Source organism: Oncorhynchus masou, unplaced genomic scaffold, assembly GCF_036934945.1.
Source record: "Oncorhynchus masou masou isolate Uvic2021 unplaced genomic scaffold, UVic_Omas_1.1 unplaced_scaffold_1341, whole genome shotgun sequence".
Lineage (NCBI taxonomy): Eukaryota > Metazoa > Chordata > Actinopteri > Salmoniformes > Salmonidae > Oncorhynchus > Oncorhynchus masou.
In genome coordinates, this window is record NW_027003294.1 from 120,053 (window position 1) to 136,151 (window position 16,099).

Here is a 16,099-nt window from a genome sequence, read left to right on the forward strand (position 1 = left end):
TCTGGGTAGGAAGGAGAGACTATAGATAATGTGTTGCAGGGAGGCCTATGCTCTGGGTAGGAAGGAGAGACTAGATAATGTGTTGCAGGGAGGCCTATGCTCTGGGTAGGAAGGAGATAATATATAATGTGTTGCAGGGCGGCCTATGCTCTGGGTAGGAAGGAGAGACTAGATAATGTGTTGCAGGGAGGCCTATGCTCTGGGTAGGAAGGAGAGACTATATATAATGTGTTGCAGGGAGGCCTATGCTCTGGGTAGGAAGGAGAGACTATAGATAATATATAATGTGTTGCAGGGAGGCCTATGCTCTGGGTAGGAAGGAGAGACTATAGATAATGTGTTGCAGGGAGGCCTATGCTCTGGGTAGGAAGGAGAGACTATAGATAATATATAATGTGTTGCAGGGAGGCCTATGCTCTGGGTAGGAAGGAGAGACTATAGATAATGTGTTGCAGGGAGGCCTATGCTCTGGGTAGGAAGGAGAGACTAGATAATGTGTTGCAGGGAGGCCTATGCTCTGGGTAGGAAGGAGAGACTATATATAATGTGTTGCAGGGAGGCCTATGCTCTGGGTAGGAAGGAGAGACTATAGATAATATATAATGTGTTGCAGGGAGGCCTATGCTCTGGGTAGGAAGGAGAGACTATAGATAATATATAATGTGTTGCAGGGAGGCCTATGCTCTGGGTAGGAAGGAGAGACTATAGATAATGTGTTGCAGGGAGGCCTATGCTCTGGGTAGGAAGGAGAGACTAGATAATGTGTTGCAGGGAGGCCTATGCTCTGGGTAGGAAGGAGATAATATATAATGTGTTGCAGGGCGGCCTATGCTCTGGGTAGGAAGGAGAGACTAGATAATGTGTTGCAGGGAGGCCTATGCTCTGGGTAGGAAGGAGAGACTATATATAATGTGTTGCAGGGAGGCCTATGCTCTGGGTAGGAAGGAGAGACTATAGATAATATATAATGTGTTGCAGGGAGGCCTATGCTCTGGGTAGGAAGGAGAGACTATAGATAATATATAATGTGTTGCAGGGAGGCCTATGCTCTGGGTAGGAAGGAGAGACTATATATAATGTGTTGCAGGGAGGCCTATGCTCTGGGTAGGAAGGAGAGACTATAGATAATATATAATGTGTTGCAGTGAGGCCTATGCTCTGGGGAAGAAGGAGAGACTATAGATAATATATAATGTGTTGCAGGGAGGCCTATGCTCTGGGTAGGGAGGAGAGACTATAGATAATATATAATGTGTTGCAGGGAGGCCTATGCTCTGGATAGGAAGGAGAGACTAGATAATGTGTTGCAGGGAGGCCTATGCTCTGGGTAGGAAGGAGAGACTATAGATAATATATAATGTGTTGCAGGGAGGCCTATGCTCTGGGTAGGAAGGAGAGACTATAGATAATATATAATGTGTTGCAGGGAGGCCTATGCTCTGGGTAGGAAGGAGAGACTATATATAATGTGTTGCAGGGAGGCCTATGCTCTGGGTAGGAAGGAGAGACTATAGATAATATATCATGTGTTGCAGGGAGGCCTATGCTCTGGGTAGGAAGGAGAGACTAGATAATGTGTTGCAGGGAGGCCTATGCTCTGGGTAGGAAGGAGAGACTATAGATAATATATAATGTGTTGCAGGGAGGCCTATGCTCTGGGGAAGAAGGAGCGACTATAGATAATGTGTTGCAGGGAGGCCTATGCTCTGGGTAGGAAGGAGAGACTATAGATAATATATAATGTGTTGCAGGGAGGCCTATGCTCTGGGTAGGAAGGAGAGACTATATATAATGTGTTGCAGGGAGGCCTATGCTCTGGGTAGGAAGGAGAGACTATAGATAATATATAATGTGTTGCAGGGAGGCCTATGCTCTGGGTAGGAAGGAGAGACTATAGATAATATATAATGTGTTGCAGGGAGGCCTATGTTCTGGGTAGGAAGGAGAGACTATAGATAATATATAATGTGTTGCAGGGAGGCCTATGCTCTGGGTAGGAAGGAGAGACTATAGATAATATATAATGTGTTGCAGGGAGGCCTATGCTCTGGGTAGGAAGGAGAGACTATAGATAATAGATAATGTGCTGCAGGGAGGCCTATGCTCTGGGTAGGAAGGAGAGACTATAGATAATATATAATGTGTTGCAGGGAGGCCTATGCTCTGGGTAGGAAGGAGAGACTATATATAATGTGTTGCAGGGAGGCCTATGCTCTGGGTAGGAAGGAGAGACTATAGATAATATATAATGTGTTGCAGGGAGGCCTATGCTCTGGGGAAGAAGGAGAGACTATATATAATGTGTTGCAGGGAGGCCTATGCTCTGGGTAGGAAGGAGAGACTATAGATAATATATAATGTGTTGCAGGGAGGCCTATGCTCTGGGTAGGAAGGAGAGACTATAGATAATATATAATGTGTTGCAGGGAGGCCTATGCTCTGGGTAGGAAGGAGAGACTATAGATAATATATAATGTGTTGCAGGGCGGCCTATGCTCTGGGTAGGAAGGAGAGACTATAGATAATATATAATGTGTTGCAGGGAGGCCTATGCTCTGGATAGGAAGGAGAGACTAGATAATGTGTTGCAGGGAGGCCTATGCTCTGGGTAGGAAGGAGAGACTATAGATAATGTGTTGCAGGGAGGCCTATGCTCTGGGTAGGAAGGAGAGACTATAGATAATAGATAATGTGTTGCAGGGAGGCCTATGCTCTGGGGAGGAAGGAGAGACTATAGATAATATATAATGTGTTGCAGGGAGGCCTATGCTCTGGGTAGGAAGGAGAGACTATAGATAATATATAATGTGTTGCAGGGAGGCCTATGCTCTGGGTAGGAAGGAGAGACTATAGATAATGTGTTGCAGGGAGGCCTATGCTCTGGGTAGGAAGGAGAGACTATAGATAATAGATAATGTGTTGCAGGGAGGCCTATGCTCTGGGTAGGAAGGAGAGACTATAGATAATATATAATGTGTTGCAGGGAGGCCTATGCTCTGGGTAGGAAGGAGAGACTATAGATAATATATAATGTGTTGCAGGGAGGCCTATGCTCTGGGTAGGAAGGAGAGACTATAGATAATATATAATGTGTTGCAGGGAGGCCTATGCTCTGGGTAGGAAGGAGAGACTATAGATAATATATAATGTGTTGCAGGGAGGCCTATGCTCTGGGTAGGAAGGAGAGACTATAGATAATGTGTTGCAGGGAGGCCTATGCTCTGGGTAGGAAGGAGAGACTATAGATAATAGATAATGTGTTGCAGGGAGGCCTATGCTCTGGGTAGGAAGGAGAGACTATAGATAATATATAATGTGTTGCAGGGAGGCCTATACTCTGGGTAGGAAGGAGAGACTATAGATAATATATAATGTGTTGCAGGGAGGCCTATGCTCTGGGTAGGAAGGAGAGACTATAGATAATATATAATGTGTTGCAGGGAGGCCTATGCTCTGGGTAGGAAGGAGAGACTATAGATAATATATAATGTGTTGCAGGGAGGCCTATGCTCTGGGTAGGAAGGAGAGACTATAGATAATATATAATGTGTTGCAGGGAGGCCTATGCTCTGGTAGGAAGGAGAGACTATAGATAATATATAATGTGTTGCAGGGAGGCCTATGCTCTGGGTAGGAAGGAGAGACTATAGATAATATATAATGTGTTGCAGGGAGGCCTATGCTCTGGGTAGGAAGGAGAGACTATAGATAATATATAATGTGTTGCAGGGAGGCCTATGCTCTGGGTAGGAAGGAGAGACTATAGATAATATATAATGTGTTGCAGGGAGGCCTATGCTCTGGGTAGGAAGGAGAGACTATAGATAATATATAATGTGTTGCAGGGAGGCCTATGCTCTGGGTAGGAAGGAGAGACTATATATAATGTGTTGCAGGGAGGCCTATGCTCTGGGTAGCAAGGAGAGACTATAGATAATATATAATGTGTTGCAGGGAGGCCTATGCTCTGGGTAGGAAAGAGAGACTATATATAATGTGTTGCAGGGAGGCCTATGCTCTGGGTAGGAAGGAGAGACTATAGATAATAGATAATGTGTTGCAGGGAGGCCTATGCTCTGGGTAGGAAGGAGAGACTATAGATAATATATAATGTGTTGCAGGGAGGCCTATGCTCTGGGTAGGAAGGAGAGACTATAGATAATGTATAATGTGTTGCAGGGAGGCCTATGCTCTGGGTAGGGAGGAGAGACTAGATAATATATAATGTGTTGCAGGGAGGCCTATGCTCTGGGTAGGAAGGAGAGACTATAGATAATATATAATGTGTTGTAGGGAGGCCTATGCTCTGGGGAAGAAGGAGATACTATAGATAATAGATAATGTGTTGCAGGGAGGCCTATGCTCTGGGTAGGAAGGAGAGACTATAGATAATATATAATGTGTTGCAGGGAGGCCTATGCTCTGGGTAGGAAGGAGAGACTATAGATAATATATAATGTGTTGTAGGGAGGCCTATGCTCTGGGTAGGAAGGAGAGACTATATATAATGTGTTGCAGGGAGGCCTATGCTCTGGGTAGGAAGGAGAGACTATAGATAATATATAATGTGTTGCAGGGAGGCCTATGCTCTGGGTAGGAAGGAGAGACTATAGATAATATATAATGTGTTGCAGGGAGGCCTATGCTCTGGGTAGGAAGGAGAGACTATAGATAATATATAATGTGTTGCAGGGAGGCCTATGCTCTGGGTAGGAAGGAGAGACTATAGATAATATATAATGTGTTGCAGGGAGGCCTATGCTCTGGGTAGGAAGGAGAGACTATAGATAATATATAATGTGTTGTAGGGAGGCCTATGCTCTGGGGAAGAAGGAGAGACTATAGATAATATATAATGTGTTGCAGGGAGGCCTATGCTCTGGGTAGGAAGGAGAGACTATATATAATGTGTTGCAGGGAGGCCTATGCTCTGGGTAGGAAGGAGAGACTATAGATAATATATAATGTGTTGCAGGGAGGCCTATGCTCTGGGTAGGAAGGAGAGACTATAGATAATATATAATGTGTTGCAGGGAGGCCTATGCTCTGGGTAGGAAGGAGAGACTATAGATAATATATAATGTGTTGCAGGGAGGCCTATGCTCTGGGTAGGAAGGAGAGACTATATATAATGTGTTGCAGGGAGGCCTATGCTCTGGGTAGGAAGGAGAGACTATAGATAATGTGTTGCAGGGAGGCCTATGCTCTGGGTAGGAAGGAGAGACTATATAATGTGTTGCAGGGAGGCCTATGCTCTGGGTAGGAAGGAGAGACTATAGATAATATATAATGTGTTGCAGGGAGGCCTATGCTCTGGGTAGGAGGAGAGACTATAGATAATATATAATGTGTTGCAGGGAGGCCTATGCTCTGGGTAGGAAGGAGAGACTATAGATAATGTGTTGCAGGGAGGCCTATGCTCTGGGTAGGAAGGAGAGACTATATATATATAATGTGTTGCAGGGAGGCCTATGCTCTGGGTAGGAAGGAGAGACTATATATAATGTGTTGCAGGGAGGCCTATGCTCTGGGTAGGAAGGAGAGACTATAGATAATATATAATGTGTTGCAGGGAGGCCTATGCTCTGGGTAGGAAGGAGAGACTATAGATAATGTGTTGCAGGGAGGCCTATGCTCTGGGTAGGAAGGAGAGACTATAGATAATAGATAATGTGTTGCAGGGAGGCCTATGCTCTGGGTAGGAAGGAGAGACTATAGATAATGTGTTGCAGGGAGGCCTATGCTCTGGGTAGGAAGGAGAGACTATAGATAATATATAATGTGTTGCAGGGAGGCCTATGCTCTGGGTAGGAAGGAGAGACTATAGATAATATATAATGTGTTGCAGGGAGGCCTATGCTCTGGGTAGGAAGGAGAGACTATAGATAATGTGTTGCAGGGAGGCCTATGCTCTGGGTAGGAAGGAGAGACTATAGATAATATATAATGTGTTGCAGGGAGGCCTATGCTCTGGGTAGGAAGGAGAGACTATATATAATGTGTTGCAGGGAGGCCTATGCTCTGGGTAGGAAGGAGAGACTATAGACTATATATAATGTGTTGCAGGGAGGCCTATGCTCTGGGTAGGAAGGAGAGACTATAGATAATATATAATGTGTTGCAGGGAGGCCTATGCTCTGGGTAGGAAGGAGAGACTATAGATAATATATAATGTGTTGCAGGGAGGCCTATGCTCTGGGGAAGAAGGAGCGACTATAGATAATATATAATGTGCTGCAGGGAGGCCTATGCTCTGGGTAGGAAGGAGAGACTATATATAATGTGTTGCAGGGAGGCCTATGCTCTGGGTAGGAAGGAGAGACTATAGATAATGTGTTGCAGGGAGGCCTATGCTCTGGGTAGGGAGGAGAGACTATAGATAATATATAATGTGTTGCAGGGAGGCCTATGCTCTGGGTAGCAAGGAGAGACTATAGATAATGTGTTGCAGGGAGGCCTATGCTCTGGGTAGGAAGGAGAGACTATATATAATGTGTTGCAGGGAGGCCTATGCTCTGGGTAGGAAGGAGAGACTATAGATAATATATAATGTGTTGCAGGGAGGCCTATGCTCTGGGTAGGAAGGAGAGACTATAGATAATATATAATGTGTTGCAGGGAGGCCTATGCTCTGGGTAGGAAGGAGAGACTATAGATAATAGATAATGTGTTGCAGGGAGGCCTATGCTCTGGGTAGGAAGGAGAGACTATAGATAATATATAATGTGTTGCATGGAGGCCTATGCTCTGGGGAAGAAGGAGAGACTATATATAATGTGTTGCAGGGAGGCCTATGCTCTGGGGAGGAAGGAGAGACTATAGATAATATATAATGTGTTGCAGGGAGGCCTATGCTCTGGGGAAGAAGGAGAGACTATAGATAATATATAATGTGTTGCAGGGAGGCCTATGCTCTGGGGAGGAAGGAGAGACTATAGATAATATATAATGTGTTGCAGGGAGGCCTATGCTCTGGGTAGGAAGGAGAGACTATAGATAATATATAATGTGTTACAGGGAGGCCTATGCTCTGGGTAGGAAGGAGAGACTATAGATAATGTGTTGCAGGGAGGCCTATGCTCTGGGGAGGAAGGAGAGACTATAGATAATATATAATGTGTTGCATGGAGGCCTATGCTCTGGGTAGGAAGGAGAGACTATAGATAATATATAATGTGTTACAGGGAGGCCTATGCTCTGGGTAGGAAGGAGAGACTATAGATAATGTGTTGCAGGGAGGCCTATGCTCTGGGGAAGAAGGAGAGACTATAGATAATGTGTTGCAGGGAGGCCTATGCTCTGGGTAGGAAGGAGAGACTATAGATAATGTGTTGCAGGGAGGCCTATGCTCTGGGTAGGAAGGAGAGACTATAGATAATGTGTTGCAGGGAGGCCTATGCTCTGGGTAGGAAGGAGAGACTATAGATAATATATAATGTGTTGCAGGGAGGCCTATGCTCTGGGAGGAAGGAGAGACTATAGATAATAGATAATGTGTTGCAGGGAGGCCTATGCTCTGGGTAGGAAGGAGAGACTATATATAATGTGTTGCAGGGAGGCCTATGCTCTGGGTAGGAAGGAGAGACTATAGATAATATATAATGTGTTGCAGGGAGGCCTATGCTCTGGGGAGGAAGGAGAGACTATAGATAATATATAATGTGTTGCAGGGAGGCCTATGCTCTGGGGAGGAAGGAGAGACTATAGATAATATATAATGTGTTGCAGGGAGGCCTATGCTCTGGGTAGGAAGGAGAGACTATAGATAATATATAATGTGTTGCAGGGAGGCCTATGCTCTGGGTAGGAAGGAGAGACTATAGATAATATATAATGTGTTGCAGGGAGGCCTATGCTCTGGGTAGGAAGGAGAGACTATAGATAATATATAATGTGTTGCAGGGAGGCCTATGCTCTGGGTAGGAAGGAGAGACTATAGATAATATATAATGTGTTGCAGGGAGGCCTATGCTCTGGGTAGGAAGGAGAGACTATAGATAATATATAATGTGTTGCAGGGAGGCCTATGCTCTGGGTAGGAAGGAGAGACTATAGATAATGTGTTGCAGGGAGGCCTATGCTCTGGGTAGGAAGGAGAGACTATAGATAATGTGTTGCAGGGAGGCCTATGCTCTGGGTAGGAAGGAGAGACTATAGATAATGTGTTGCAGGGAGGCCTATGCTCTGGGTAGGAAGGAGAGACTATAGATAATGTGTTGCAGGGAGGCCTATGCTCTGGGGAGGAAGGAGAGACTATAGATAATATATAATGTGTTGCAGGGAGGCCTATGCTCTGGGTAGGAAGGAGAGACTATAGATAATGTGTTGCAGGGAGGCCTATGCTCTGGGGAGGAAGGAGAGACTATAGATAACATATAATGTGTTGCAGGGAGGCCTATGCTCTGGGTAGGAAGGAGAGACTATAGATAATATATAATGTGTTGCAGGGAGGCCTATGCTCTGGGGAAGAAGGAGCGACTATAGATAATATATAATGTGTTGCAGGGAGGCCTATGCTCTGGGTAGGATGGAGAGACTATAGATAATGTGTTGCAGGGAGGCCTATGCTCTGGGTAGGAAGGAGAGACTATAGATAATAGATAATGTGTTGCAGGGAGGCCTATGCTCTGGGTAGGAAGGAGAGACTATAGATAATGTGTTGCAGGGAGGCCTATGCTCTGGGTAGGAAGGAGAGACTATAGATAATGTGTTGCAGGGAGGCCTATGCTCTGGGTAGGAAGGAGAGACTATAGATAATATATCATGTGTTGCAGGGAGGCCTATGCTCTGGGTAGGAAGGAGAGACTATAGATAATAGATAATGTGTTGCAGGGAGGCCTATGCTCTGGGTAGGAAGGAGAGACTATAGATAATATATAATGTGTTGCAGGGAGGCCTATGCTCTGGGTAGGAAGGAGAGACTATAGATAATATATAATGTGTTGCAGGGAGGCCTATGCTCTGGGTAGGAAGGAGAGACTATAGATAATTGATAATGTGTTGCAGGGAGGCCTATGCTCTGGGTAGGAAGGAGAGACTATATATAATGTGTTGCAGGGAGGCCTATGCTCTGGGTAGGAAGGAGAGACTATAGATAATATATAATGTGTTGCAGGGAGGCCTATGCTCTGGGTAGGATGGAGAGACTATAGATAATGTGTTGCAGGGAGGCCTATGCTCTGGGTAGGAAGGAGAGACTATAGATAATGTGTTGCAGGGAGGCCTATGCTCTGGGTAGGAAGGAGAGACTATAGATAATATATAATGTGTTGCAGGGAGGCCTATGCTCTGGGTAGGAAGGAGAGACTATAGATAATATATAATGTGTCTGTAATAATGTGTTGCAGGGAGGCCTATGCTCTGGGGAAGAAGGAGAGACTATAGATAATATATAATGTGTTGCAGGGAGGCCTATGCTCTGGGTAGGAAGGAGAGACTATAGATAATATATAATGTGTTGCAGGGAGGCCTATGCTCTGGGTAGGAAGGAGAGACTATAGATAATATATAATGTGTTGCAGGGAGGCCTATGCTCTGGGTAGGAAGGAGAGACTATAGATAATATATAATGTGTTGCAGGGAGGCCTATGCTCTGGGTAGGAAGGAGAGACTATAGATAATAGATAATGTGTTGCAGGGAGGCCTATGCTCTGGGTAGGAAGGAGAGACTATAGATAATTGATAATGTGTTGCAGGGAGGCCTATGCTCTGGGTAGGAAGGAGAGACTATATATAATGTGTTGCAGGGAGGCCTATGCTCTGGGTAGGAAGGAGAGACTATAGATAATTGATAATGTGTTGCAGGGAGGCCTATGCTCTGGGTAGGAAGGAGATACTATAGATAATGTGTTGCAGGGAGGCCTATGCTCTGGGGAGGAAGGAGAGACTATAGATAATGTGTTGCAAGGAGGCCTATGCTCTGGGTAGGAAGGAGATACTATAGATAATATATCATGTGTTGCAGGGAGGCCTATGCTCTGGGGAGGAAGGAGAGACTAGATAATATATAATGTGTTGCAGGGAGGCCTATGCTCTGGGTAGGAAGGAGAGACTATAGATAATATATAATGTGTTGCAGGGAGGCCTATGCTCTGGGTAGGAAGGAGAGACTATATATAATGTGTTGCAGGGAGGCCTATGCTCTGGTAAGGAAGGAGAGACTATAGATAATGTGTTGCAGGGAGGCCTATCTGGGGAGGAAGGAGAGACTATAGATAATATATAATGTGTTGCAGGGAGGCCTATCTGGGTAGGAAGGAGAGACTATATTAATATATAATTGTTGCAGGGAGGCCTATGCTCTGGGTAGGAAGGAGAGACTATATATAATGTGTAACATTATTATTATTATATCTGCAGGGAGGCCTATGCTCTGGGAGGAAGGAGAGACTATAGATAATATATAATGTGTTGCAGGGAGGCCTATATCTGAAGGAGAATTATAGATAATATATAATGTGTTGCAGGGAGGCCTATGCTCTGGGTAGGAAGGAGAGACTATATATAATGTGTTGCAGGGAGGCCTATGCTCTGGGGAAGAAGGAGAGACTAGATATATATAATTACACCTATATCTGGGTAGGAATTAGAGACTATAGATAATATATAATTGTTGCATTACACTCATATCTGGTAACAGGAAGGAGACACTATAGATAATAGATAATATCTGTTTAACAGGGATCATTACACTCATATCTGCCTATATCTGGGTAGGAAGGATCATTACACTCATATCTGTAATTAACTATTATATAATGTAATTAACATTATTATCAGGCCTATGCTCTGGGTAATTAACATTAGATTACTATAGATAATTATCATTACACTCATATCTGTAATTAACATTAGGCCTATGCTCTGGGTAGGAAGGAGAGACTATATAATGTGTTGCAGGTAATTAACATTATTATCATTCTCATATCTGTAATTAACATTATTATTAGGATCATTACACTCATATCTATAATTAATATATAATGTGTTGCATTATCATTACACTATGCTCTGTAATTAGGAAGGAGACTATAGATAATATATTATGTGTTGCAGGGAGGCCTATATCTGTAATTAGGAAGGAGATTATTATCATATAATGTAATTGCATTATTAGGGATTACACTATGCTCTGTAATTAGGAATCATTACACTATAGATAATGTGTTGCAGGGAGGCACTATATCTGGGGTAAGGAGCATTATTATTGTTCCCAGCGTCATCTGTCCGAAGATGAGGCTATCCAATCCCTCATATGTAATTAACATTATTATTATTATCATTACACTTTATCTGTAATTATTATTATCATTATCATTACACTCATATCTGTAATTAACATTATTATTATTATCATTACACTCATATCTGTAATTAACATTATTATCATTACACTCATATCTGTAATTAACATTATTATTATTATCATTACACTCATCTGTAATTAACATTATTATCATTACACTCATATCTGTAATTAACATTATTATTATTATCATTACACTCATATCTGTAATTAACATTATTATTATCATTACACTCATATCTGTAATTAACATTATTATTATTATCATTACACTCATATCTGTAATTAACATTATTATTATTATCATTACACTCATATCTGTAATTATCATTATTATTATTATCATTACACTCATATCTGTAATTAACATTATTATTATTATCATTACACTTATATCTGTAATTAACATTATTATTATTATCATTACACTCATATCTGTAATTAACATTATTATTATTATCATTACACTCATACAATTTGTTTATTGGTTTAATTTAACGAGGAGATTTTTTTTTTGTCAAACATTTAAAAAAAAAAAGTTACATCTGAGCAGAGACTTGTTGTTAAAATGTCTTTTGAAACACTTTGTCTGTCTGCTAATCTGTTCCAGGTAACGACCTGATGAATGACGCTGTGGTCATACCCTGCTGTGGTAACTCCTACTGCGACGACTGTGAGTTTACACAGCTGGTCCAGGTCCTCCCCCCGCCCAGACAAACTGGTGACCCAGGGCCCCCCCCGCCCAGACAAACTGGTGACCCAGGGCCCCCCGCCCAGACAAACTGGTGCCCCAGGGCCCCCTCGCCCAGACAAACTGGTGCCCCAGGGCCCACTCCCCCCCCCCCCGCCCAGACAAACTGGTGCCCCAGGGTCCCCTCCCCCGCCCAGACAAACTGGTGACCCAGGGCCCACTCCCCCCCCCCCCCGCCCAGACAAACTGGTGACCCAGGTCCTCCCCGCCCAGACAAACTGGTGACCCAGGTCCTCCCCTCGCCCAGACAAACTGGTGACCCAGGTCCTCCCCCCGCCCAGACAAACTGCTGACCCAGGGCCCCCCGCCCAGACAAACTGGTGACCCAGGGTCCCCCCGCCCAGACAAACTGGTGCCCCAGGGCCCACTCCCCCCCGCCCAGACAAACTGGTGACCCAGGGTCCCCTCCCCCGCCCAGACAAACTGGTGACCCAGGGTCCCCTCCCCCCGCCCAGACAAACTGGTGACCCAGGGTCCCCTCCCCCCACCCAGACAAACTGGTGACCCAGGGTCCCCTCCCCCGCCCAGACAAACTGGTGACCCAGGGCCCCCCGCCCAGACAAACTGGTGCCCCAGGGCCCACTCCTCCCCCCGCCCAGACAAACTGGTGACCCAGGGTCCCCTCCCCCCCGCCCAGACAAACTGGTGACCCAGGGCCCCCCGCCCAGACAAACTGGTGACCCAGGTCCTCCCCTCGCCCAGACAAACTGGTGACCCAGGTCCTCCCCGCCGCCCAGGCAAACTGGTGACCCAGGGACCCCCGCCCAGACAAACTGGTGACCCAGGGTCCCCCGCCCAGACAAACTGGTGCCCCAGGGCCCACTCCCCCCCGCCCAGACAAACTGGTGCCCCAGGGTCCCCTCCCCCCCGCCCAGACAAACTGGTGACCCAGGGTCCCCGCCCAGACAAACTGGTGACCCAGGGCCCCCCCACCCAGACAAACTGGTGCCCCAGGGCCCACTCCCACCCAGACAAACTGGTGCCCCAGGGCCCACTCCCGCCCAGACAAACTGGTGACCCAGGGCCCCCCACACCCAGACAAACTGGTGCCCCAGGGCCCACTCCCGCCCAGACAAACTGGTGGACCAGGGCCCCCTCCCCCCGCCCAGACAAACTGGTGCCCCAGGGCCCACTCCCCCGCCCAGACAAACTGGTGCCCCAGGGCCCCACCTCCCCAGAGTGGGATGAACAGATGGCATGCTAGCTGTTCCTGTAGACTTCCAGTCATTGTGCTAATGCTAGTTAGCATTGTCTTTGTGAAACTAACTCTGATCTTCCTTTTTCGATAGCAGCAGACATGTGGTGAGCAATATGTCTGGAACATCGAAATCGCAATAAAATCGCAGTATTGAATCCTAAAACACGTAATATCGTGAGATCCCTGGCATTTCCCATGCCTATATTTGGGCATTTCCTATGCCTCGGTTATATTTGGGCGTTTCCCATGCCTATATTTGGGCATTTCCCATGCCTCGGTTATATTTGGGCATTTCCCATGCCTAGGTTATATTTGGGCATTTCCCATGCCTAGGTTATATTTGGGCTTTTCCCATGCCTAGGTTATATTTGGGCATTTCCCATGCCTATATTTGGGCATTTCCCATGCCTATATTTGGGCATTTCCCATGCCTAGGTTATATTTGGGCATTTCCCATGCCTAGGTTATATTTGGGCATTGCCCATGCCTATTTGGGCATTTCCCATGTTATATTTGGGCATTTCCCATCCCTAGGTTATATTTGGGCATTTCCCATGCCTAGGTTATATTTGGGCATTTCCCATGCCTATATTTGGGCATTTCCCATGCCTAGGTTATATTTGGCATTTCCTTGCCTATATTTGGGCATTTCCCATCCCTAGGTTATATTTGGGCATTTCCCATCCCTAGGTTATATTTGGGCATTTCCCATGCCTAGGTTATATTTGGGCATTTCCCATGCCTATATTTGGGCATTTCCCATGCCTAGGTTATATTTGGGCATTTCCCTTGCCTATATTTGGGCATTTCCCATGCCTAGGTTATATTTGGGCATTTCCCATGCCTATATTTGGGCATTTCCCATGCCTAGGTTATATTTGGGCATTTCCCATGCCTAGGTTATATTTGGGCATTTCCCATGCCTAGGTTATATTTGGGCATTTCCCATTCCTAGGTTATATTTGGGCATTTCCCATGCCTAGGTTATATTTGGGCATTTCCCATGCCTCGGTTATATTTGGGCATTTCCCATGCCTAGGTTATATTTGGGCATTTCCCATGCCTAGGTTATATTTGGGCATTTCCCATGCCTAGGTTATATTTGGGCATTTCCCATGCCTCGGTTATATTTGGGCATTTCCCATGCCTAGGTTATATTTGGGCATTTCCCATGCCTAGGTTATATTTTGGTCAGAATTCTGCCTTTTTCAAGCATAAAAATAATAATAATTTAAAAACAGAAATATCTTGCAAGATTAATTAACTTAAAGCAAAACATTTGGAAATATAGCTGACTGTAAATCTCTCTATGCCAATAAGACATCTGATGGCCACGCCTTTGCAAAACGTTCCTTGCTGTCTCATTGTAAGTTAAGTTGTGTGGCTGCCAGCCGAATAGAGTTGCCCTTCTGTTGTCATGGAAACAAAGCTATTTTCTGTTTGAATGTTTTGCAAATATTTATTTAGTGATGAACTGGTCCCCTGATCACTCTACTGAAGCAACACAACATTTATTTAGTGAACTGGTCCCCTGATCACTACTGAAGCAACACAACATTTATTTAGTGAACTAGTTCCCTGATCACTACTGAAGCAACACAACATTTATTTAGTGATGAACTGATCCCCTGATCACTCTACTGAAGCAACACAACATTTATTTAGTGGTGAACTAGTCCCCTGATCACTCTACTGAAGCAACACAACATTTATTTAGTGATGAACTAGTCCCCTGATCACTCTACTGAAGCAACACAACATTTATTTAGTGAACTAGTCCCCTGATCACTCTACTGAAGCAACACAACATTTATTTAGTGATGAACTGCAACACAACATTTATTTAGTGAACATTTATTTAGTGAAGTCCCCTGATCACTCTACTGAAGCAACACAACATTTATTTAGTGGTGAACTGGTCCCCTGATCACTACTGAAGCAACACAACATTTATTTAGTGAACTAGTCCCCTGATCACTCTACGGAAGCAACACAACATTTATTTAGTGAACTAGTCCCCTGATCACTACTGAAGCAACACAACATTTATTTAGTGAACTAGTCCCCTGATCACTCTACTGAAGCAACACAACATTTATTTAGTGATGAACTGGTCCCCTGATCACTACTGAAGCAACACAACATTTATTTAGTGAACTAGTCCCCTGATCACTCTACTGAAGCAACACAACATTTATTTAGTGAACTAGTTCCCTGATCACTACTGAAGCAACACAACATTTATTTAGTGGTGAACTAGTTCCCTGATCACTCTACGGAAGCAACACAACATTTATTTAGTGGTGAACTAGTCCCCTGATCACTCTACTGAAGCAACACAACATTTATTTAGTGATGAACTAGTCCCCTGATCACTCTACTGAAGCAACACAACATTTATTTAGTGAACTGGTCCCCTGATCACTCTACGGAAGCAACACAACATTTATTTAGTGATGAACTAGTCCCCTGATCACTCTACTGAATTATTGTTTCCTTTCAATATAAAATGCTGATTATTTAATCTGTGTTTTGGAAATGCAGGGGGGGGGGTCATTATTGTTTCAATTAACAGTTCTGTATTTGTTTCACCCCTGACCTCTAACCTCTGTGTGACCTTTTAACCTCTAGGCATCAGGACCAGTCTGCTGGACTCAGAGGAACACACCTGTTTCACCTGCAAACAGTCTGACGTCTCACCTGACGCTCTCATCGCTAACAAGTTCCTACGACAGGTACACATCACGGAGACGCATTAAGCCAAACCACACACACACTCGGTCAGTAATTAAACTACACTCATACACACTATAGCTTTATTTATTCATTCAAAATCTCTCCTCTC

The 16,099-nt window shown here is 44.6% G+C and overlaps 1 protein-coding gene across 1 annotated transcript in view; it reads left to right on the forward strand.

Annotated features, from left to right (window-relative positions):
- LOC135530427 (E3 ubiquitin-protein ligase RBBP6-like) overlaps nucleotides 1-16,099 on the forward strand; it is a 51,363-nt gene that overhangs the window by 18,997 nt on the left and 16,267 nt on the right. The window contains exons 8-10 of the mRNA XM_064958756.1: nucleotides 10,855-10,867; nucleotides 11,916-11,978; nucleotides 15,886-15,989. Coding sequence (XP_064814828.1) covers nucleotides 10,855-10,867; nucleotides 11,916-11,978; nucleotides 15,886-15,989 — 180 coding nt within the window. The remainder of the gene's footprint in view (nucleotides 1-10,854; nucleotides 10,868-11,915; nucleotides 11,979-15,885; nucleotides 15,990-16,099) is intronic.